We start from the raw sequence: 21497 nt of genomic DNA on the forward strand, positions 1-21497 counted from the left end.
CTCGTGCAAATTTTTAGTTGCAAAGCTGTAAATGTAAAGCGACAGAAGCCGTTTCGAAGCTGATTTGGGGAGGGGGGGGCATGTGTTAACGGCGGTGCTGGAGCTAAACCGCACCGACCTCGTGGCACAGCCTAACCTCTGCTGTTGCTTCATCTTGATGGAAAAATCTTTTTGCTGACTGCTTTGCATAGTTTTGACAAGCGTTGTTAAACCATGGCCGTGTTTCCCAGCCTGAGAGGTGGCAGCATCTCCTCAGTGCTTTCTTTCATCCGTCTGTGCTCCTCCCAACAGCTGAAATGGGGACGGAGTGAAGCCCTTCACGGAGGGAAGTCCTGCTTTGGGTTGCTGCAGAAAGGCGAACTGTAGGTCCCGTCCCTGGCTGCTGAGGCTGGGGAAACTTCCCTGTAATTGCAGCGAGCGTTGACTCAAGCCCTGTGGTTTTGCTTAGCTTCAGTCCAAGGGTTTCTCTAGCGCTTCTTTCCCTCCTCTCCCCCGCAAAAGCCGGGGAGGACTGAGTGAGCTGACCACCAGCCTGCTGTTCCCCTGTGAGCTCCTGGGACTGCAGGGGATGCCGCTTTCCCAGGATCTCCATCCAACACCCACATTATAAAGCTGGGAGAGAAAGAGAGGGATTGGAAAGGAGCTTGAACAAGGGAAGCAGGCAAGCTTGGAGGGCAAAGCCTGCGACTTTGACACCATCAGGATGGTGGGTGAAGCATCCTTTCACCTGCTGGTGCTGCTGCCTGGTTCCTTGCCAGCTAGAAGACACCTAGAGCCAAAACAAATCCTCCCTCACCTTTTGGTTGCTTTGTGTCCGGTTTTCTTCATAGGTGTATCTCCCCCAAGCACCCTCTTATAGCAAGCTTGCACCCAGGTGAGGGTGTCTATTTTACAGAGGGTTGAAGCAACTTACCTCAAAGCCTGAAGCCAAGCAGAGCATCCTGACATCTCACCCTCATCTTAACCTTTCCCCTTCCTCACTCCCTGTGATGCTCTAAGTGCTTGAGAGTCCAAACTTGGAAGAAATGCTTTTATCTGCATTAAGGGAAGACAGTTTTCAGGCCCTTTATTTAGGGGAAGAGTTCGCCCCCATGACACACCACATCTCCATAAGAAAGCTGCTGAATTCCGGAAGAAAGCCGGCTTTGTTGTGCTTTCTGCAGCGCTAAGCAGTGTGGGCTTTCGGTTTCCTCTCTTGTTTTTCTCTTGAAGCCCAGCTTTCATCTCAGAGTATTTATTTTTCACTGCTCGAAGGAGAAAAAAAACACTTATTTTTATTTATTTTTTTTTTCCCCAAAAGAAATATATTTATTTCAAATTAAAATAGCAAATGTCTGTGCCTTTTGTGCCATTCCTTGCAGAGGGAAGCAGGGCCGGTCTCTGGTGAGTTGCTGCAGGAAGGGGAACCAAATCTCCCCTCCATACTGCCTGGTCCTCTGCCTCTCTCCTCCCATCCCATCCCCACATCCCCAGCCAGTGCCTCTCCCTGTGCTCACCCCTTCTCCCAGTCTGTCCTTGCTTCCCAGATTTCCCTCTGTTCCCTTTTTTCCAGCTTTCTGTCCCTCTTTCCCTTTCCCCCCCCCCTGAATTTTGCTGCCCTTTCGGTCTGAGGAGCCCTAATTGGAACAGGCCGGCTCTTCTCCTGCTTCCTGCGTGGGAGTGAGAGGCAACGCTTGTGAAAACAGTTCAAAAGTGCAGACAAATTTTTGCCTAATCCTGCCTAAATAACAGGGGGCTCAGCCGGGGTTATTTGCCCGGCGTTCCCTGCTCCAGAGCGGGGGGCACCTGGGAAAGGCAAAGCTGCCCGGGGGGAGCGGAGGTGCCTGGTGGAGGTGGTGATGGAAACCTGAGATGGAGAGATGGTGCCTCCATGGTGCCTGGGCTGCTTTGGTGGGGAGCGTGGGAAGGGTCTCAGCTCCCGGCCCCCCTCTCCCCAGCCTCCTCTTATCCTGAGAAAGGTTTCTCAGCTGCTGAACCCTGCCAGCTGGGGGATGTTGGGAAATGTGTGCTCCGGCTTCCCCCATCACTAACTCTGCCCTAGTTTTGGTCCTGGTGAAGGCTGGGATAGAGGGGGATCAGCACGGTGGCAGGATGACCTCGGGCGGCGTTGGGCTTGGTGTGGGCTGGAGATGGGGAGCTGTGGGGCTCACTACAGGCACGTGGGAAGAAGGTAGGAGAGCAAACCCGTGTCACTCCTTGGAGAACCTCTGAGAAACGCCTCCTGCTCCGTCACGGACATCCAGCGGTGGGAGGACATCCTGCACTGTGGGTGCCTCGTGGCGGGGCAGTGCTGGTGGCTGTCACTCATGGGGCTCAGAGGAGGATCTCGGCTAGCTCCGGGCTGGAGGAGTGAGGTCTTCAGAGGGAAACAGGCACAAATTCTTGCAGCCCTTGGATGCACAGTCCCAGAGAGATGATTTTTCTCGGCTCTCAGCAAATGATACGGTTTGAAACCAACAGGCATCTTCTCCAAAACTTGTCCCCGTGCCTCTTTCAAGCCACCAAAAGGCCTGAAATCCTCATGATATCAGCATGCTGTGGGCTTGGTCTCGGGCCTGAGAAGGGGAGGATGAGGGGGCTGGGCAGGGAGCAGGGTTTTACCTGAGACAACAGCACACTGAGTTCCTGACCTTGGTGTCCATCCATCAGAGCAAGGCAGGAGGAGGCCACAGGGTCAGGTGGCTCCACTCTGACCCACTGTACATCCATTTACACGCAGGCTCCCGGGTAAAATAGTGGGGACCAGACAAGGACACACTGGGGCTTTTGACGGGAGAAAAAGTGAGTGGCCGAGGGGAGCTTTTAAAGAGGCATTGACCCCAAGTGGAAACTCGGGTGAAAAATGGCTTTGCTCCCATCCTCCTGCTCAGAGCATCTTTTTTTTCCCCTTACTGCCATTTATTTTGCTTATTCAATCAGATGTTAATGCTTTGGCGTGCAGCAGAGTCGCTTGTGTTTTAAGGTCAAAATCCCTAAAGTTTGTAAATCATAGTCTTTAAAAAGATCAGATGCATAGAAATAGTTTATACATGCGGAGCCTGGTGGGAGCAGAGTGGGAATTTGTCTGGGAGATGAACTTGGTGATCTTGGCCTCTTTGTCTGTTTGCTGGCTGGTTTTCTCTCAGGCTCCACAGCTGTTGGTGCAACACCTAGCACAAGTGGGGTGGTGGGTTTTGGGCAGATCCCCCTTAACATGAAACCCATATAGGGATGCAGCACTGGTTCTTGGCAGTGTCAGGGTTGTTATCATCCTTTTGTCTTTCAGGAGTCCTGTTCCCAGGGATGTTGGGGAGCTGGAGGAAAAATAAGAGTCTGGTTTTGAGAAGCCCTTGGGGTCTCAAACTGAGCCCCCAGATCCCTCCTTGCTTTGGAAAGCTGCAGCCAGATGAATAGATGTCCCACTCTGCCTTCCCGCCGTGCAAGGCAAATTATTTATCTCTGCTCTACAGATGCTGGAGATGCTGGTGACATAATTTTCCAGAGTGACTGAAACTCCTGTTAGTATTTAAAAATCAAACTATAACACCCTGCCTGGTCTCCCAGGGGGGAAATCAAATGCAGCCCTCGTGTCAGTGCAGCAGCAGCAAGAGGAGGACATGGCATCTAGGCAGCAAACTGCACGTGGCAGCCGTGTCGATGAGGCTTTAATGGGTGTCATAAAAAAGATACAGCAGACCAAGTCTGGGATGCAGTGCCGTGGTCTCCTGGCCCCTGCTGCTGCACTTGCTTTTCGGATTAAAACCCTGAAATTTCTAAACTGAGTTTAGGAGTAACAGCTGGGTTTGGTGCTGGCTAATGCTGCTTCCCATCCATTTCTTCTGAGCCTGTGTGTGTGCATGCATGCGTGCATGTGTGTACTTAGTGGATAGCGGGAGGTACCCAAAAGGAGACGTTTTATTTGTGCAAGATTTGATTAAAATCTTGGAAACAGGTTTCAGATGGCAGTGAAAGCTGAAACCAGGGGAGCTAAGCCCAGGTTGCTTTTGTTACCGAAATTCTGCTTGGCTCTGACCTTGAGGCATCCCAGACTGGAGGTGAAGGACTTCTCAGTGGGTGCTGGAGGACATCACCAGGGCTTGATTCTCCTACCTGGGAAGTAACTGCCCTGCACCCAGCAAAGCTGCAGTCGGCAGAGCTGGGTAGAGCCCGTTGTGCTCCCTGGCCATGCAGGGATTAACAAAGAAAATGATATTTAAGTAAATACAGTATCTCAAAACCTGCAGAGGCAGAATTTAGATTAAAAACTGCCCGTCCCCCCTGTCTCTTTCAGATCACACAGCTAAGGCATGTCCACAAACATGTATGCAGAGCTTTACACACACATTTACACGTGTGAGCTTCTCTATCGATGTGGGACACTGCTGACTAAAATAAGGCTTCTACAAGCGTTTGCAGGCTTGGGGCTTTTTGGCTGGTTTGTCTTCTGAAGAAGTTTTAACTAGTACCTACAATCTAACAGGAAAAATGTAGATGAAGTTTCAATCCTAAATCTGCCGGCTACAACGTATTTTGAAGGAGAACCTTGAAATGCACATTTTGGTTTATTTTGGTGTTTAAATAGAAACTCTCTTTTGGCACTTTGCTTTTTCTTTTTTTTTTTTTTTTTTCTCTTTAATTTGAAAATAGACTGTTTGCTTCTCCGATGACCTCTCCCTGGGAATCACTTTTAAGTCTTCCCTGTTTTGACATGTTGTTTGTGCAGAGCTCAGCATTCACCTTACTAAACCGAAACCTTATCCCCCGCTACTGAAAAATTGATTCGCTGGGTATGTGCAAACCCAGCCCCATGAATCCTGCAGGAGAAAACGGGGGATCGGTGGTAGGTACTCACTTGTATCGCAGAGATAAAAAAATTTTCACACACCTCACCTTGCCCTGCTGCTCTTTGTGGCTTGCGTGAGGAGGTCACAGGTTTTTCACAAGGGAATCAGTGTAAAAATTGGGGTTAGAAACGTTTTTTTTTAGCCTAACTGTGACTCATCTTCCCATAGCACCCGGGAGCAGTGAACTGCCGTTTAACCAGTCGGCAGAGGGGAGCGGATTCCTGGGTGGTCCCTGTAACCACAGAGCACAGAAAGCAAAGCATTAAAATGTAACATGAGGATGAAGGGAAAGGGGCACTGAACCACTTTCTCCCACTGTTATCTCAACACAGCAGATGGGGAACAGAGATAGCGAAGGTGGCTGCTCATTTTTCCGTGCCCTCTCCAGCCAAATCCAGTAAATAATGAAGTGTAATTTGCCAAATAGCCTTTGAATGTATTATTTGCTTTCGAAGGTCCTGATACTTTCTCTGTGGCAGGCAGTCCTTGATTTATGTGGTGGGGTTGAGGGGAGGAGTTGGGTCCTGAGGGACTCAGTGTTGGGAATTTTACTAGTCTTACCTGAGCAAAGAGTCGTGCAAATCATTACTTGAGTGCCTTGGTGACTAACGCTGGAAGGAGCTGCAAATCGAGGGGGTGATTTTGCATGTCTTTTACTTGGGGACGATGAATGGAAGGTGCAAAGATGGGGACAGAAAAATTGCCCTTGTTTGGCTTGGCAGTGGAATTGCATTTGGTGCATCCAGGTGACAATTTGGGGATGCTTTGCAGCGTGTCAGCCTCACCCTGTGCTATGGAGCTGCACGTGGATGCTACTTGCCCCCACCCCCAGATTCCCACTTGCAAAAAAACCCTCCAACATCACATTGTTTGGACTTGGATGCCTGCAAGTATGGCTGTGGAGGGACCTGAGTGGAGCAGGAACCCCAGACTGGGTTAGACTGGAAGGCGGTGTTGTACTAGGCTGCCTGTGCTCGGCGGCCGCAGCGCTGTCTTCAGCCCTGACTCGCATTAGGGATGCACTCAACTCTGCTTGAAACAAATGCTGGCCAGCATTTTGCAGGTATAATGGCTGATTAAATCAGAGCTTAAATTAACTTAGAGCAATGGTGAGCCGAGGTGGCTGGGGTTTCCACAAAACAGAGAATTCTTTGATTTTTGATGTCTACATCCAGACATTCATGAAAACATCAAAGAGCTTGTGCATGTTGTCATTTTTCCACTGAGAACAGTTTTCATTGAAAAATTTCCAATAGGCTACAGTGCTAAACCCGTCTCAGGTGGAAGATGTACGTAGGAGACTGATAAAGTCCAGTTGTTTGAGCTGGTGGTTGTATGAGGCTTTCCTTCTCCGTGAAAGATGTTTTTCAGGAATGCTTAAAATAGATGAAGAAGAGCCAAACCTTTATTCTGATTGAGGAGGGTTTTTTTTTAACTGGTTGCCTTTGTTTATGAAAATGTTTGGCTACAACTGTCTGCCTCCTTCCAAATAAATTAGAAAAAGCAAAAAAAAATAAAAAGAAAGGAAGAGCTTTGCTTCTCATCAGGACTTACTCCAAGGCCTGGCTCTTGGCTTGGTCCTGTGCTCTCCCATGGGGGTGGCTGAGCATTGTTCAGTGACTCACCCCGAATCGCGTCGCTCCGTGCTATGGGCTGCGCATGATGTAACTCTGTCCTAATGTGGGATTTTCCAGCTCTTTGTTTTCCTTCCCTCCTTGAATGGGTTTTCTGCTGGTTCCTCATCCTGCCTCAGCCTGCTGTCAGCTTACTTTTTCCAGGATTGCCCATGATTCTTTTAAATTATTTTTTTTCCTTTTGCTTTTCTTTGGACCGGGATGCCCAGAGGTGGAGTGGTAATTTGGAGATGCTTTTCTCTCTGTTTTCTTGTTCACCCTAATGTGGGACTCTTCACCTTCATTGGTGTCTGGACCTGCTCAGCTGTCTCCCAGGCTCCAGATGGGGGTGATGAAGCCCAGCAGGCTGATGTCTGGAAAGGTCTTTGATATCACCATCTCATTTCTAGTAGCGCATTCATGGTTGGTTTGTAGGAACACCACGTGCACCATGTAACCTAGCTCACCAGACATGGCCTGTTGATGCCCTTTAAGTACAGGCTTATTATCATAGAATCACAGAATGGTTTGGGTTGGAAGGGACCTTAAAGATCATCTCATTCCACCTGCCCTGTCGTGGGCAGGGACACCTTCCAGTAGGCCAGGTTGCTCAAAGCCACATCCAGCCTGGCTTTGAACACTCCCAGCGATCGGGCAGCACATTCCAGTGTCTCACCACCCTCACAGTAAATTCCAAGCATAAGATTCTTTTCTCTTGTATTTAAGATGCCTGCTTGTGGACTTACAGGGTGTAGGTGTAGGGGGTAGAGGGTCTGGGTGTGAAAATTCCAGATGATAAAAAGATGTCTCTATTTTTCTGACAATTTAATGGCCAGCGTGACTCCTGTCATCTTTCCCAGTCCCATATCCTTATGACCATTTTTCTCTCCTGCTTCTTTCAGATATGGAATGTGCAGATGTGCCTTTATTAACTCCCAGCAGCAAAGAAATGATGTCTCAGGCATTGAAAGCCACCTTCAGCGGCTTCGCAAAAGAGCAACAGCGGCTGGGAATCCCCAAAGGTAAGACATAGTTTCCCACTGAGCAGCCGTGGTAGCCGAAAAAATTGTGGCCTCTGCCAGGCTGCACTTGTCCACATCTGCCATCTCTTGTGTTGATTCTCTTCACGTAGTGTTGCCTTGTTTTCTTGGCAGCTTCAGCTAAAAAAATCTGGACATACAGGCAAAACCTTTTAGTACCACTTGCCAACTACACCTGTCTGATGGATTGTACCTGTCTGACAGATTGTGCCCGTCTGTCCTGCTCAGTTCTGCTGGGTGACCGCTCCTGCAGCTATGGGGACCTGCTCCTTTGGAGACACCTCCAGGACTCCCATTTGCGAGTCATCTCCACTATAGGGAGAAGCAGCAGAAACCTTTTACCAGAGGCTGATGACAGGGAGAAGCCAAACAAAATGGAGAAATGGGTGGCAGAAGGCGTCAGAGAACTGGTGGGATTTTTAAAAGTCCCAAATAAATCCAAAGCTCATTCCTTGTGTGCAATATGTCTGCAGGAGGGCTGCCCCAGACTGTAGTGTGTAGTATGGCATTCCCCCACCCCGTTTTACCCCTGTGCCAGTGGACAGCCAGGCTGTAGGGGACGAGGCAGTGCAGTGCAGCTGTAGCCCTGTTTGTGCCCTGTTTTCCTGAGGAAATGGCCTGTGGTTGCTCATTAATGGATCCCTTCTACCACCCCCTTGCTGCAGATCCCCAGCAGTGGACGGAGACGCACGTGCGGGACTGGGTGATGTGGGCAGTGAATGAATTTAGCCTGAAGGGAGTGGATTTCCAGAAGTTTTGCATGAATGGAGCTGCCCTCTGTGCCCTGGGCAAGGAGTGCTTCCTGGAGCTAGCGCCTGACTTTGTGGGAGATATCCTTTGGGAACATCTGGAGATCTTGCAGAAAGGTGAGTCCTGGAGTCTCCAAGGTGAATGGCTCACACCGTCCTGGGTGACTTGATTTTGGGCCTTTCCGAAAAGCTTGGCTTGCGGTCTGGCTGTGCAATGAAGTGTTCACCTGGGGCTTTATTCCCCATAAAAGCAGCTTTCAAAGCCCAGCTTTCCAGTGGGATTTCAAATGGGCATCCCAAGCGGTAGTGGCCAGTGCAAATCCTGGCACTGCTTGAAAGAGGAAGAGCATTTGTGCCGGCTGCTTGGCAGGAATCCACAGTGGGCAGGGACACTCTGCCTGCCTGGAAGAGGGATTTTCCAAAGCATTCTTCCTCAGCTCCCGTTGTGAATTTTACTACTTCCTCCGGTAGAACTAGGTACAACAATACTGCTGAAATCCACCGTAATTTCCCAGTTGCAATTGGAAGTTGCTCTGCTTTGTTTCATGTCCCAAAAGGTATAAAGGCGTTTTGTTAAGAGTGGCAGTGTCCCCAGCCACAGAAGCCATCTCTGCCAGTCCCTGCATGACAGCATTCGAGGGCGTTAATTTTCATGACTGGGGACGCAAACATGGATTTTGGGTGTTGATTTTCACAGTGTCTGGATGCCCAAGCAACACTTAACCTGGGGTGGTTTCTAAAGAGCAAGTGAAGAGCTTAACACCTGTAACTGAGCCACAAGCAGGAGCAGCAGCAAATCTAGCCTCTTTCTGTAGCTCCTTTTTGTGGGGAGGGATTTGCTTTCCTGGCATATCCCTTGCACTGTTATACTGACCCCTGCGTGCATGTCAGCAGGCTTGTACTGGTGGCAGGAAGGGGAGGGGGAGCAAAGTTATGCCTTCCAGGAAACCATTGACAAATGAATGTTAATTGCTGATTACTAATTTTACTGCTACCTGTGGTTTGCAAAAGGTAAACACAGCTCTTCCCAGGGTCTGTGTATGACAGGCTGTTTTTCTGCGCTTTGACTCTATATCTGTTCTGTTCTTCTCTTTTTGCATGATTTTTATTGAGTGCTTGTATCAACAGAAAGCAGCTAAACCAAACAAAGCAAAATGTTGCAGTCATCCCAATTTTTCCTTGCTATAAGCCATGCTTCTAATGCAGCTCTGCCTCCCCGCAAACCTTCGTTTGTTTGAGCTGTAACACACTGGAGAGGGGGTCCACGCGCTGCAGGTGCTGACTGGGGCATCAGAGCTGGGTTTGCAGCTCCTTCCTGCAGATTCCCCAAGGCATGGAGACGAACTTGGTGCTGTAGTTTCATGGTAAAGTCAGGATCATGTTTCCTTATAGCATTGACACACACAGTATTCAGATGCTGCAGTTGTGAGGATGCAAGAGGTCTGAGATAGAGAGGAGCTTTTGCAGAGAAGCTGGAAATCTTTGTGCCTGTTGCAGCTTTGCTTCCAAAGGGATGAGAAAGAAGAAAGCTGTATTTCATTGTCTCAACACTGTCGGCGTAGCCCTGGGAGCCTAGAAACCTCTGTTCTCTTGTTCAGTTTTACTGGTGACTTCGTCACTTCTTGCATAAGCTATCTGAGCCTTAGCTTCTATGGTGGGTTCTTAACACATTTCCCAGAAGGGCAATGTCTGTGAAGTATTTGTAGAGTAACTAAGAAGAGTTTCCAAGAAATAACCAGCCTCACCCCAAAGACTAATTTCTTTTCCCTGTAACTCATAGAACTTGTATTCTGGTAGTACATCTCCAAACTTGACAAGATCTGGGTTCTGTTGTGCTGGTGCTCTACAGATACAACGTGCAAAATTGTCTGTGCCACATCCCTCTCCACGCAAGAGGACATGGTTGTTTCCACTTTGCGGCTGGGGATGCAAAGTGTGAAGAGGTGAAGGTTTTCCCAGGCTCAACCGTGGAGCCAGGGTCCAACTTGCCAGCTCCCATCCCTTCCATCGTCCCCAACCACCCACCATCATCATTTGGGTGTGTGGATGCTGGGAGTGGTGGTTAACCCCAAAATGTTGAGCTTTACCTAAGCGGTGCGACCGCCGGCGTTGGGTCATGCTGGGACAGGCTGTGACCTTGCTGTCCCTTCAGCTAACATGCCTCCCTTGTGAGTGCTTTCTGAGAGTGACTCATGTACCACAGCCAGCTCAGGGTTTAAAAACGGCAGCAGATGGGCGACTTTTCCCTGCATGGATTTGGGTATTTTCAGGCATATTTTTCCAAATTTCTTCCTAAAATAACCTCTTCAGTTACCAGCAGTCAGCAGTGCCCTCCACTTGACTGTAAGCATAGCTGAAGGTTGCTCTCTTTCTCTGTGGTCACCCACCCTGCCCCTTGGCAGACACCGTGGGGAGAGGAAAAGAGCATTTCTCATTAGGTCTCTCTGTTTGCACAAAACCTCCTTTTGTTGGAGAATATTTTCCACCCTGCAATCCCCAGGAGAGAGGACCAAAATTAAGCTCCTTGCAAGCAAACGTGCGTTATCTTCGGTTTGCTTCTCTTTAGCCTCAGCAGAAATAAGCATAACCCAGAGTTGTCTGTGGTTTTTATTTTGGTTACCCTCTGCAAAGAAAACAAAATCTCCCATGCGGGTGTCGCTGCCCACATACCGAGCTGGAATGATTAAGGTGTTAATGGAAAAACTGGTCAGGGTAGGAGCAATGTGGCTTTTACATGGGAAAGCAAAAAATTCAACGCCAAGCCCAAGAGTACCAAAGTGCTCGGAAAAAGCAATAGAAAGCGGAGAATCTATGCTTTGATGTGCTACGCGCTCTTTCTCAGTGAATTAAGCCTGTAGAAAGGCTAAAATTTTGCATGCTGCCCATATATACGCCGTAGAGTGTCTTGTTAGGAGTTGGGTGACAGACAGAGCAGCAAAGCTTTTTGGAGCATGAGATCTTCTGCCTGCATCAGGTGCAAGGTGGAAGGTGCCTTGTAGGCTGGGAATTAGCATTGCTTTGGGGCTGTAGGAGTTGGTTTTGGTATGTGTTGCCCACTCACTTGCACACACCTACTGCTGGTCTCAAAATAGGGGCTTTTTCAGGAAAACAACTGGCCACCCATGGTGGAGTTTTTTTCACAAGCTCACAGATGTAAGCGTGATAAGCAATTCTCAAGAGAATGAAAGCTGACAAAAATCGAGGCAAGCAAGGAAATTATGCAACTAGTATTTCAGAACCACCTGAAGCCTCTGATTGAGAAAGTTGTTGTTTTGTTGGGGTTTTTTGTTTTGTTTTGTTTTGTTTTGTTTAAATTTGGGCATGCCTGCAGCCAGAGTTCCCAAAGGAACCCAAGTGCATCAAGCACTTGTTTCAGTGGGATTTCAGCTCCTAACTCATTTCTGTTCCTTTGAACATTCTGGTTTAACCCAGAGAGGAGCATTTTAGGAAGTTCAGACCTCTCTGTATTACAGCAAGCCTTGCAAAGCATAATATGCCGATGGACGTGTGACATTTCCTTCCTTTCCTCTTTGCAGAAGAGGTAAAACCGTACCCAGCAAATGGAGTGAATACAACATATCCAGAATCCCGCTATTCTTCAGACTACTTCATTAGTAAGTCTCAATCATCAGTATCATTCTGGTGCTTCCAGTGCTGCCTATTAGAGATTCGTCTGCATCACATGAAGACTGTACCATGCAGTTGTTGCTCTGTTGTGGCAGAGCGTGCAGAGTGCGTAATTTTATCTTTCCTAGGCTTTTGGGTTCATTTAAAAGCCATCTGTACTTTTGGGTGACTGCCTTGAGATGCCATAATCTGACTTTGCAAGCACTGCTTGCTTGAAGCTGTAGCTCAGCTGACCTGAAAAGTGACCTCAACACTCCAAAACACGGGGAATTCTTAAGAACTTATTAAAAAATAGAGGGAATGGGGGAAGAAGGCTGAATTCTGGGTTGCTAGGAAGGAACCTAGGAAGGAAAGGGATGAGTCATCAGTCTGGACTCCTGCATTTCCCATTGCCATTGGTTTGAAGATGTTCTTTAAGGGCATTTGAAAACTGTGATGTATTTCATGAACCAGCACAAAACCCCAGCTCACCTGAATTGGGATTCCAGGCTCTGGCCAGTGAGGAGAGGTGACTGTGGAAGCGACTCATCTATTAAAATCATCAGTGAAACTTCTTTGCCCTATATCCTTTGCTGAGACTACACTCTTCCATGATTTTCCACCTTTTTCCCACTAGCAGCTTGCTTGAGAGGAGTTTGATGTAATGCACATTGGTGATGGTTGAGGATGTCTTATTTTTCTAACTTGCTGCAATTTTAAGACACCATTTATCTGTAGCTTTTAGAAACGTTAACTCAAAATTAGTGCCCAGTTGTGCCAGGTATTTTATATGCAAAGGCAGTCTGCTCTTGCACTGCAGACCTCAAATCTCGCTGTGCTGTGGGAGGCTGGAGGGGGAGCAGGCAGCACCCTGGTTTCCTTGAGCTGTTTGGGTTTGTGTTGCTTTCTGACCCTCCCGTTTTGCTGACAGGTTATGGCATCGAGCATGCACAGTGTGTGCCTCCCTCCGAGTTCTCCGAGCCCAGCTTCATCACAGAGTCCTACCAGACCCTCCATCCCATCAGCTCGGAAGAGCTCCTGTCCCTCAAGTACGAGAACGACTATCCCTCAGTCATTCTGCGTGACCCAGTGCAGACAGACTCCCTGCAGACAGACTACTTCACGATCAAGCAAGAAGTAGTAACGCCAGATAACATGTGCATGGGACGTACCAGTCGAGGTAAAGTTGGACATCTCCCAGGGTTTTCTTGGGTTCTTGCGATTCTACCTCTTTCAACACGAGTGCTGCCTTCCCTTCTGTCGGAGATGGTGCTTTGGGGGCCTCGAGGCCATCAGGGAGCTGTGCGATGCCAGTAACAAAGCCATTTCCCAACAGATATACCTTATGGGTTGAACTCCCATGGATTCCCTGATGGCTTTGAGCCCTCCCCTTTTCTCTCCAGGGAAAGTATGAAGAAGGTCTTTCTTTTCTCTACTCTGCTGCCTGCTTTTACAACATCTGCAAAAATGTGGCATTTCTGGCTCTGTACTTTGATGTCAAACTTCAGTGAAGTTGAAATAGGCTTTAAGGTTGTTAGGGACTGCTGTGTGGCTGTATAAATCTCATTTTCCTAGGAGACCAGGCAAAACCTCACAAATTCTTCACAAGTTCTCATCAGGAATTACTGTCCAAGGCTCTGAAGGATTTTATACACGATGATCCAAAGTCTTTATCCATTGTCTCCATTGAGTTTGATGGCTGCTTGCCTGAACTGATAATCTGTTCTGATGAACCCAAGCCCTGTGCTTTGTTAGGAGATGCAGATGTCATGGGTTGAGTCAGCGACAGAGCTGAAGGACCCCCTGAATCCTTGTGCTACAACCCTACCTACAACCAAAGAGTTATAGGTACATGATTCCTGTTTGAGATGATGCGATTTAAACACCTAAACACTTTAGAGGATCTGAGCCAAAATACCTTTTCAATTAATATTATTAAATTCTGAACACATGGGGCCCAGATGCCTGACTACTTTGTAATTACATTGCTTAATGCAAGGCTGAGGATCTGGCTTACAGTATGTATTCAAAGCAAAAGTTTAATCCATAGAGCTCAAAGTCACTTACAAAGGGGGTATCATTATCTCCTGATTCCAGGTAGGGAACCTGAGGCACGGGGAAGAGATCTGACCTGCCTGCGATCACACCCTGAATAGAATCCAGGTGTCTCCATGCCTAAAATTCATTATAGTAACGTGTTGCTGTGAGCCAGGTTTGATGTTGAACATTTAAACCCATTCATCCAGCTACGAGAGCTGAAGATATGCTGGCTCCCTGTGAAAGCCAGAGCCCCTTTGCCCGTCTGCGTCGCATGTGCATTGCTCAGTGGAGCTCATTTTAAGTTTCTCATTCTTTTTCCAAGCTGGGAGAGCTAATGACAGGAAAGTTATTATTTGTATTATTACCTCTGCTTCTGCTGCTGGCTGAGTGTTAATATGAGAGAGGTGATTGGATGATATGGTGAGCCAAAAGGGCAGCGGTGTTAGAATTTTAGGTGAGCTCCTCTTTCTGGGTTTTTCTGACTAGCTTTCATCAGTGTCTTTCCCTTTCCTTGACCTTTTCTTTAACATAGGTGATTTCATAATAATTCTCCTTGAGATGCAATGATTCAGGCATGCTTTTGCAATCGTACCTGGAGGCTGTTCTCCCTGGCAAGCCTAAAAAGGCTCCAGGGCAGGGAAGAGTGAGCCCTTAACTTCAGCTCTGCGAGGGGGGGGATCAAGGGCTCCTGGTGTTAGAAAACACTTCAACATACTGATTGCGATTGAAGAAATACAACAGGCTATGGCTGTGCTTACACTAACACTTTCAGCCATGGAGAAAGACCTTTGGGTGGCATAAATCCTCCCAGAGTGGTATAAAAGAAGCCTTAACGTAAAGCAGAGTCCAGTTCATTTATATTTACGTATGTCTTTACCTTCCGCTGTCTGAAAAGGTTAGTCTGTCGCAATGTCAGGCGCTTCAGCAGTGGCAAGTTGAGGATGAAGGTTTTCCAGACAGTCGCCTTTTGGCTTGCTTTGTGTCGGCCTCAGGAGGGAATTTTGTGGTCCCGTGGGAGTTGTTCCACGCTACCTTATCGGCGAGGGCGTCTGGCTGGAAAGTGTAGCTGCCAAACTGTTTTAAGTTTCTCCTGAGTAACTGCAAGGCCTGATTTTTCCAGCTAGGTCAAATTTAGGTGAATTTTCAACGAATTGACACAAGTTGCATCTTCGACACTGGCAGATTTTTAATTCCTTTGCTAAACAAGCTTGTGCTGCAGTACTTCTTAGGGGAGTGGTTATGCCAATTAATGAACACGCGTAAAGTGGTGTTATATATCAGGAAAGGATGGAAGTGTATTCTGTGACATTCTCAAAAAAAAAACTAAAAGAAAAAAAATAGAATGAATCTGAAACATGGCTGTTACCAGCAGATTCAGGCCAATGGATCCAAACTTCTGGGCCAGCAATCGGGGCAGAGCCCACGGTAGTTGTGTCTGTTCACAGCAAGTGCTCATCAGACTACAACACAACAAATATTTGGGGGAGCATGCCAGCATCCTTCCACGTTCCTGTTCCCCAGTGATTTACTATCTGGGCCCAAGCTGCGGGTAGCTCTGCCAATGGAAATTTCTCCAGGAGTTCTTGCACAATCCCAGCAGCTGTTTTTAGCCCAGTTTGGGAAATTAGTGAACTTGAATGATCCTGTTACGCTCTTAGTTTGTCAGTAAAGATGTTGAGCAATCAGCAGCGTACGGGAGATCAGAGAGAGCAATTTCAGTTTGTTCTTTGGATCCTTTTTTAGCTCTCTGTTTTAAGTACAGAGGGTATACTTATGCTGTCTCTAGTGGGTGTAAATCAGCATAGCACTGCTGAGGATCTGGCCTCTTGTGTTCTGGTCTTTACTAAAAATACCCCAGAGAGTAGCCTTGATACAACCCAGCTGTGCTCACCTTACCAGAACTGGAAAAACAGCAGTTTGAGCTTTCAGCCTTTTCCTCTCCTCCTCCATCAAATCTGCTGCTGTTTGGGGATTTGGGGGTGGAAGCTGGTTGTAACATATGGCAATAAAAGGCTGCTGTATAGTTTTGTAGGAAACATCAAAAGTAAAGTAGCCGAGTGTCCAGTGCCCATGAATATGCTTGAGCAGCATTTATATAAGGCTGGCAGATATAATGTGGGACTTATTGGAGACCCGTATCTTTCAGCAGCAAGAGTGAGAGGTCCTGGAGTGCCCATGTTTAGGTATCTGAACTGAGCCTTGAATATCTGTGTAAAGTAAATTATTTCTCTGCCGTTGCCTTTTTGAAGGGAAGACAATTCCCAGGTAGCCCCAGGCATCAGTCTTGGTTAGAGAGTCAGGACTTCGGGTTTTTCCTCCGACTTTCTCTGCCTTGCTCTGCTGCCTGAACTTCTCTGGGGCTCAGATCGCCCTTCTCTGAATTAAGAAGATATCAAAGTATCCCAGTTTCAGGCTGTACTTTGAGTTTGTTCAGAGATGAGGTGTAGTAGGACAGCATCATTTGTCTGGTTGCCTTCTGCCCACCGAGCGGGCAGGCGAATCATCCCTCTCCTGGCCGCGGCAAGCCAGAGCATCCCTGTGCTGGCCAGGCACAGCTGACGTGCTCTTCCTTCTCACCAGGTAAACTGGGCGGCCAGGACTCCTTCGAGAGCATAGAGAGCTACGACAGCTGTGACCGCCTGACACAGTCCTGGAGCAGCCAGTCCTCCTTCCAGAGCCTGCAGCGTGTCCCATCCTACGACAGCTTTGACTCGGAGGACTACCCCGCCACCCTGCCCAACCACAAGCCCAAGGGCACCTTCAAGGACTATGTTCGAGATCGGGCCGATATGAACAAGGACAAGCCTGTCATTCCTGCTGCTGCCCTTGCTGGCTACACAGGTAGGGACATGCTCCTCAGGGAACCGCATCTCTGCTGAGCATCTTGGGTGGAGCATCTCCACTGGTGGAGGGCAGAGCCTCCAGGGTCTCTGGGTTGCCTGGTGTCTGTGTTGCTGGTTGGGGGGGTTTGGAGTGTCTCTGGGGTCAGTCATACGCATGTGGGCACACCTGAGGGCACACAGCCCCTCAAGGCTGCATGTCCTTCAAGCATGGGCATTCCAGACCTCAGGGAAGATGTAGGACCGGGCAGACTGCAGCATGTGTGATGCCTTGGGTTGTCATTTATACCTAGATGGCTTCTGGCTGGGTTTGGTAGGAACTGGTGTCTGATTTGTATCGCTGAGAACGCAAGGTAGTAGAGAGCCCTTTTTTCACCTTCTGACACTTCCATGAGATGTGCTGGCCACTTGCTTGTGGTTTTCCCACATCAGGCAGGAGTGGCTGCATTTCTGGCATTGCTGTGTGTGATGTGAAATAATCTTCTCCCCTTCTGGCATGGAGGAAGCACTTGGTTTTTGCACTTTACCGTGGTGCCAGGGAGGGATGGGATGGTGTCAAAGCAGACCCAGACATTTTCCATTCCCTGCACTGGGAGAGGTGAGAAGGTGATAGGCCATGGAAACTCCGGCTTTTCCATATGACAGCCCTCCTCCAGCAATCTGGCATCTCATGGAGAGAAACCTGGTGGGATGGGGCTTCCAGCTAAAACTGAGATAATCCTTTCCAGTCCTTCTGTGCTGTGTCTTTTCCCTGTACTGTAAGTAAAATTCACAGAGCAGCCTGCTGCCAGTTCCCCTTTTCCTTGCACATACTGATCTCTCCTGCCCCAGCTGGTAGCAGCTGTGGCCCGGAGGAGCCAAGTGGTGGAAATAGTTTGTGCCGATAAAGATCATCAACAGGTTCAGAGTAGATCCTGAGGTGCGGCTGTCCCTGAAATCTCCTCCCACGCACAGCTCATCTTAGGGCTGATATCTAGTTTTTTGTATGGGGCGGGGGGAGAGAAGCAGAGGGGAGGTGAGGTGGAGAGATAATTTTAGGAGCTATGTGTAAAAAAGGAGGTGGTTTGTTGCTATAGCATTAGTCAGACAGAAAGCTCAGCCCTGCTTGCTGAATGAGCCTGTTTCGACCAAGTGTATGCAAAATAAAAGTGTGCTCTGCTATTCCTGAATGATTTTTGGCCGGAGGATGTGGTGGGGAGAGGCATGAGTGGTAGGAGGGGCCGTGCCCTGGGACACCATCCTCCGCACTGTGCCATGGAAGTTGATGTTCCTAAGAAAAGAGACCAGTGAGCATAACTTGCAGTTTTTATTCCTATTTTCCCAGATCACGCCTTTCACTACAGCCTGTGGAAGTGTTTTGGGTACCCAGGGCATGGGCAGGAGCATTGGTTGCATTTTAACAGCCGGGGAAACTGAGGCACAGGGGCACGGCACTGGCAAAACTAACTTTATTTTCCGAGCTGGATGTTTCCTAGAATCCCAGCTGTAGCTGATGGAAAAGAGCCGCCCCCGCAGAGAGGTGATGTTCCCAGCTCCCTCCGCCAGCGAGGAGCTGAAGTCAGCGGCTGGCCCCTCTGTTTTGCCAAGGAATATTAGCACCCCAAAGACTGTCCTTGGACCCGTGCCGTCAGGAAGGGGGGACTTCGCTTAATGCAATGCCAGAGCACACTTCCAAACGCTTTGTGCTGCGTAATATTTTCCCTTGCCTCATTTCAAACCCTGTTTTGAGCCGGGAAGGTAATCCCTTGGCCCAGACCTTTCCGTGTGATCAATAAGTGGGAGCGCCTGATTTTTTTTTTCTTTTTTTTTTGCATTGCTTCACTTGAGCATCTTTAAACGGGGAGAGGAAAACCAGAGGTTTCCAGAATCAGCAGTCACTTGGAAATCCTTGGGCTGGAGCACGGCTTGCTTCCTCTGAAGGCTGCTAAGCAGTAATTCAGTCCTCAAACCATCACAGCCTGCATTTACTGTTGGCAATGAACTTTGGACAGGTGATCTCTGCAGGTGTGTGACCGGAGAGGTCCTCTGTCCCTTTTTAAAGCCCACTGACCTGTCAGCACCTTAAATTTTCGGTGCAAAGGGAGCACAGTATAGGTGCAAAGCAAAGCCCAGTTGCTGTGAAAGCAGGTCACAGTGAGAGCAAGTGAGAACACATTGCATTACAAACTGTAGGAGAACTGGGCACTCTCAAAAGTGTTTTGTATTACCATATTTCTGGAAAAAAAAATAAAAATAAAAATATCCAGGCTGGCCACTGAGAAGTGCTGGACCTCTTTCTTGGGCCAGCTGAGCAAGGAGTGTGAGGACTCTCGGGCAGAACTCCTAGGTCCTTCTTTTTTTGCTTTGCTTTACATTACTTTTACTTTACTCGGGGGAGGAAGTGCTGTCTAGCAGCTAGAGCAGAGGAACTTAAAGTCTGGGCTCTGTTTGCAGCTCTGGTGAGGAGGTGGAGCCTCCAAATGAGCAGAGCAGGGGATTACCAGCCCAGGGTCCCAAAGCGGCGAGGACCCCTGCTTTCCCTTTCTCACGCCCATGCCTCGAGTGTGTGTCCAACACCAGTCACCAGCCAGTGGAGCACCCGACGTGCCATGGTGTGCACCTTGTAGGGCTGGAAGGGTGAAGCCTGGGAGATCACGTCCTTCATCTCCAGGGCTCTCTAGGTTGACTTCAAGAATTGAGTTCAAGACAATATTGTTCAGGTTTTGTTACCAAGGGCCTTTTTTGCCGGTGGCCCAGGGAGGTGGCACAGCACTTTATCGCAGCCATGGTGGCAGATCTCTGATGGTATCTGCCCAAGGAGGCGCATACTTTGGTGAGAAGGTGCATTTTGGCGGAAGCTCCACTTGCGTTTGATGTGTTCTTCACCTAGCTCGCAAGCAGCTTTACAAAGCTGCGTTATCTGCCCCCACATCTTGACCTAATTTAACAAGTTGCCATGGTTGCTCGGATAGAGGTTGATGCAATTTTCTTATCTTTTTTGAAGGAGAAATGTAATTGCTCAGGAGTTGGTGAACTTCAGTTTCCATAGCTGCAGTGAGGGCCAGCTCTGGACACCTCTGGTTTTGGAGCCAGCTCTCTCAAAGCTTGGCCAGCTTGAGTCTTAGGTTAAGCCGTATTTTATTTTTTTATGAGATGACGTAGGAAATGGAGACAGCGTGTCTATTAAATTTAGGCAAGTGGTGTGTCAGGATACGTCTTCTCTGCAGGCAGATGTGCTAAACCTTACATGGGCTTAGCTGAGCTCAGTTTAAGCTTCCTCCTTCATGCACCAGTGCAGTGTTTGGTGTGGGCGGGCAGCTTGTGCTAGGTGCGTGCTGGCACATGGGCGTAGATCCCCCACCTGAGGCCAGCAGGGCTCAGTCGAGCTCGGCTTTGCAGCCCAGCCTGTGGCTGGTCCTTCACTGGATCCTGCAAGCCACTGCCTCCCATGGGTACCGTGGCCACCAGCATCCTTCATGAGACCTGATGCCACGTGGATAAATGCGGCTGGTCTGTCGTGGGCAGCCCACGCAGAGGGCAGGTGGTGTGGGTCTGATCGCATTGTTCTTTGGCCTTTCTGCCCTATATTCATTTTTCCACTACACTGACCTACTTGTGCAGCTGCCCTCCTGGTGTTTGCAGGTCCAGCAGAGGTTCAGACCCTCCCTCTGTCCCCGTGGTTGGCGATAGCCACTCAGGGCTGAATTGTTTTCGGCTTTTCTTGAGAGCCCCAAAGCATCTATGTGGGTTTATAGCCAAGACGTGGTGTTTGCTTTGTGGTACATAGGGCCTCAGCACCGTCTGTGCGGGCTGGGGCTTTCCATCTGAGTGCTGTCTGCATTGCCACACCAGAGCTGTCACGTGCCGAGCTGCTGCTCCACATAGCTGAACAGACAGAGCAGAGCAGTTCCCCTCGTGTTTGAGAGGCGAATGGAGGAAAGAGGGATGAGAAGGGTGAACTGAGTGTACACCAAACCTTGATGCTTCATCTGCAAGGCTGGCTTTGCGTTTGTGATGCTGTCCTTCGTTATGGACTCGGTTAGGAAGTTGCCGAATGCCTTTACATACAACCTCAGCACCTACAGAGTTAATGCCTCCTTCCCTGCTGATATCACACATGACCTGAGTGTTTCTCTTAGTTGCAGATTGCTGCTATCTTCATTCTCATGCTGCCCTTAGAGACAGAAAGTAGTGCAGGGAATAGCCACATCTCACAGGTGCTATACTGCCCAAGCATCCTGAAGCGCTTCTGTCTTCCAAATGGTTGTGTCCAGGCTGGGTTCCAGCCCTGATCCTTGCTATCAGCATTCACACTACCATGTTAATAGGGCCCAAATTTGCCTGTTAAACCCATGTGCCCTGTCCAAATTGTCTGCAGTGCAGAGCCTGAAGACCTCAGCAAGCCTCTGCTTCTGAGTGATGCTTATCTGTGACGCAGAAGTGAAAACACGCAGCTGCTGTTTTGCAAGACATTCAAGTCAGTGCCAAAGAAAGTGGGTCTCTTTCAAGACAGCTTGTGTGCCGCTTCCCCTCTTCTTGGTGCCTATGCTGCTGGCCTGGATCTTCCACCAGTGAACTCCCAGGACATGCTGTGGTCATCCTCATCCAAAAATCCACCAGCAGCTGCTTTGCTGGCTCCTCTCCCACAACGGTCCGGTGATCTGGCTGTCCTTGTCACCCAGAGTCTGTGCAGTAGCTTTCCTAGAAACATCAGCATCCTTTCTGCTTGCCTGCACTTCTGGAGAAGTGTGCCTGTTACGAGCAACCGTAGCGACGTGTGTCTTGGGTTAGGGGAATCAGAAGCAGC

The 21497-nt window shown here is 48.7% G+C and overlaps 1 protein-coding gene across 2 annotated transcripts in view; it reads left to right on the forward strand.

The window, feature by feature from the left end:
• The window catches only part of ETS1 (ETS proto-oncogene 1, transcription factor), a 78202-nt gene that overhangs the window by 46426 nt on the left and 10279 nt on the right, over nucleotides 1-21497 (forward strand). For both annotated transcript variants that reach the window (XM_055819263.1, XM_055819262.1), the window contains 5 exons: nucleotides 7339-7458; nucleotides 8142-8342; nucleotides 11762-11839; nucleotides 12763-13011; nucleotides 16452-16712. In XM_055819263.1, the coding sequence (XP_055675238.1) occupies nucleotides 7339-7458; nucleotides 8142-8342; nucleotides 11762-11839; nucleotides 12763-13011; nucleotides 16452-16712 (909 nt within the window). The remainder of the gene's footprint in view (nucleotides 1-7338; nucleotides 7459-8141; nucleotides 8343-11761; nucleotides 11840-12762; nucleotides 13012-16451; nucleotides 16713-21497) is intronic.

The sequence above is a fragment of the Falco peregrinus genome, chromosome 15 (assembly GCF_023634155.1).
Source record: "Falco peregrinus isolate bFalPer1 chromosome 15, bFalPer1.pri, whole genome shotgun sequence".
Classification (NCBI taxonomy): Eukaryota; Metazoa; Chordata; class Aves; order Falconiformes; family Falconidae; genus Falco; species Falco peregrinus.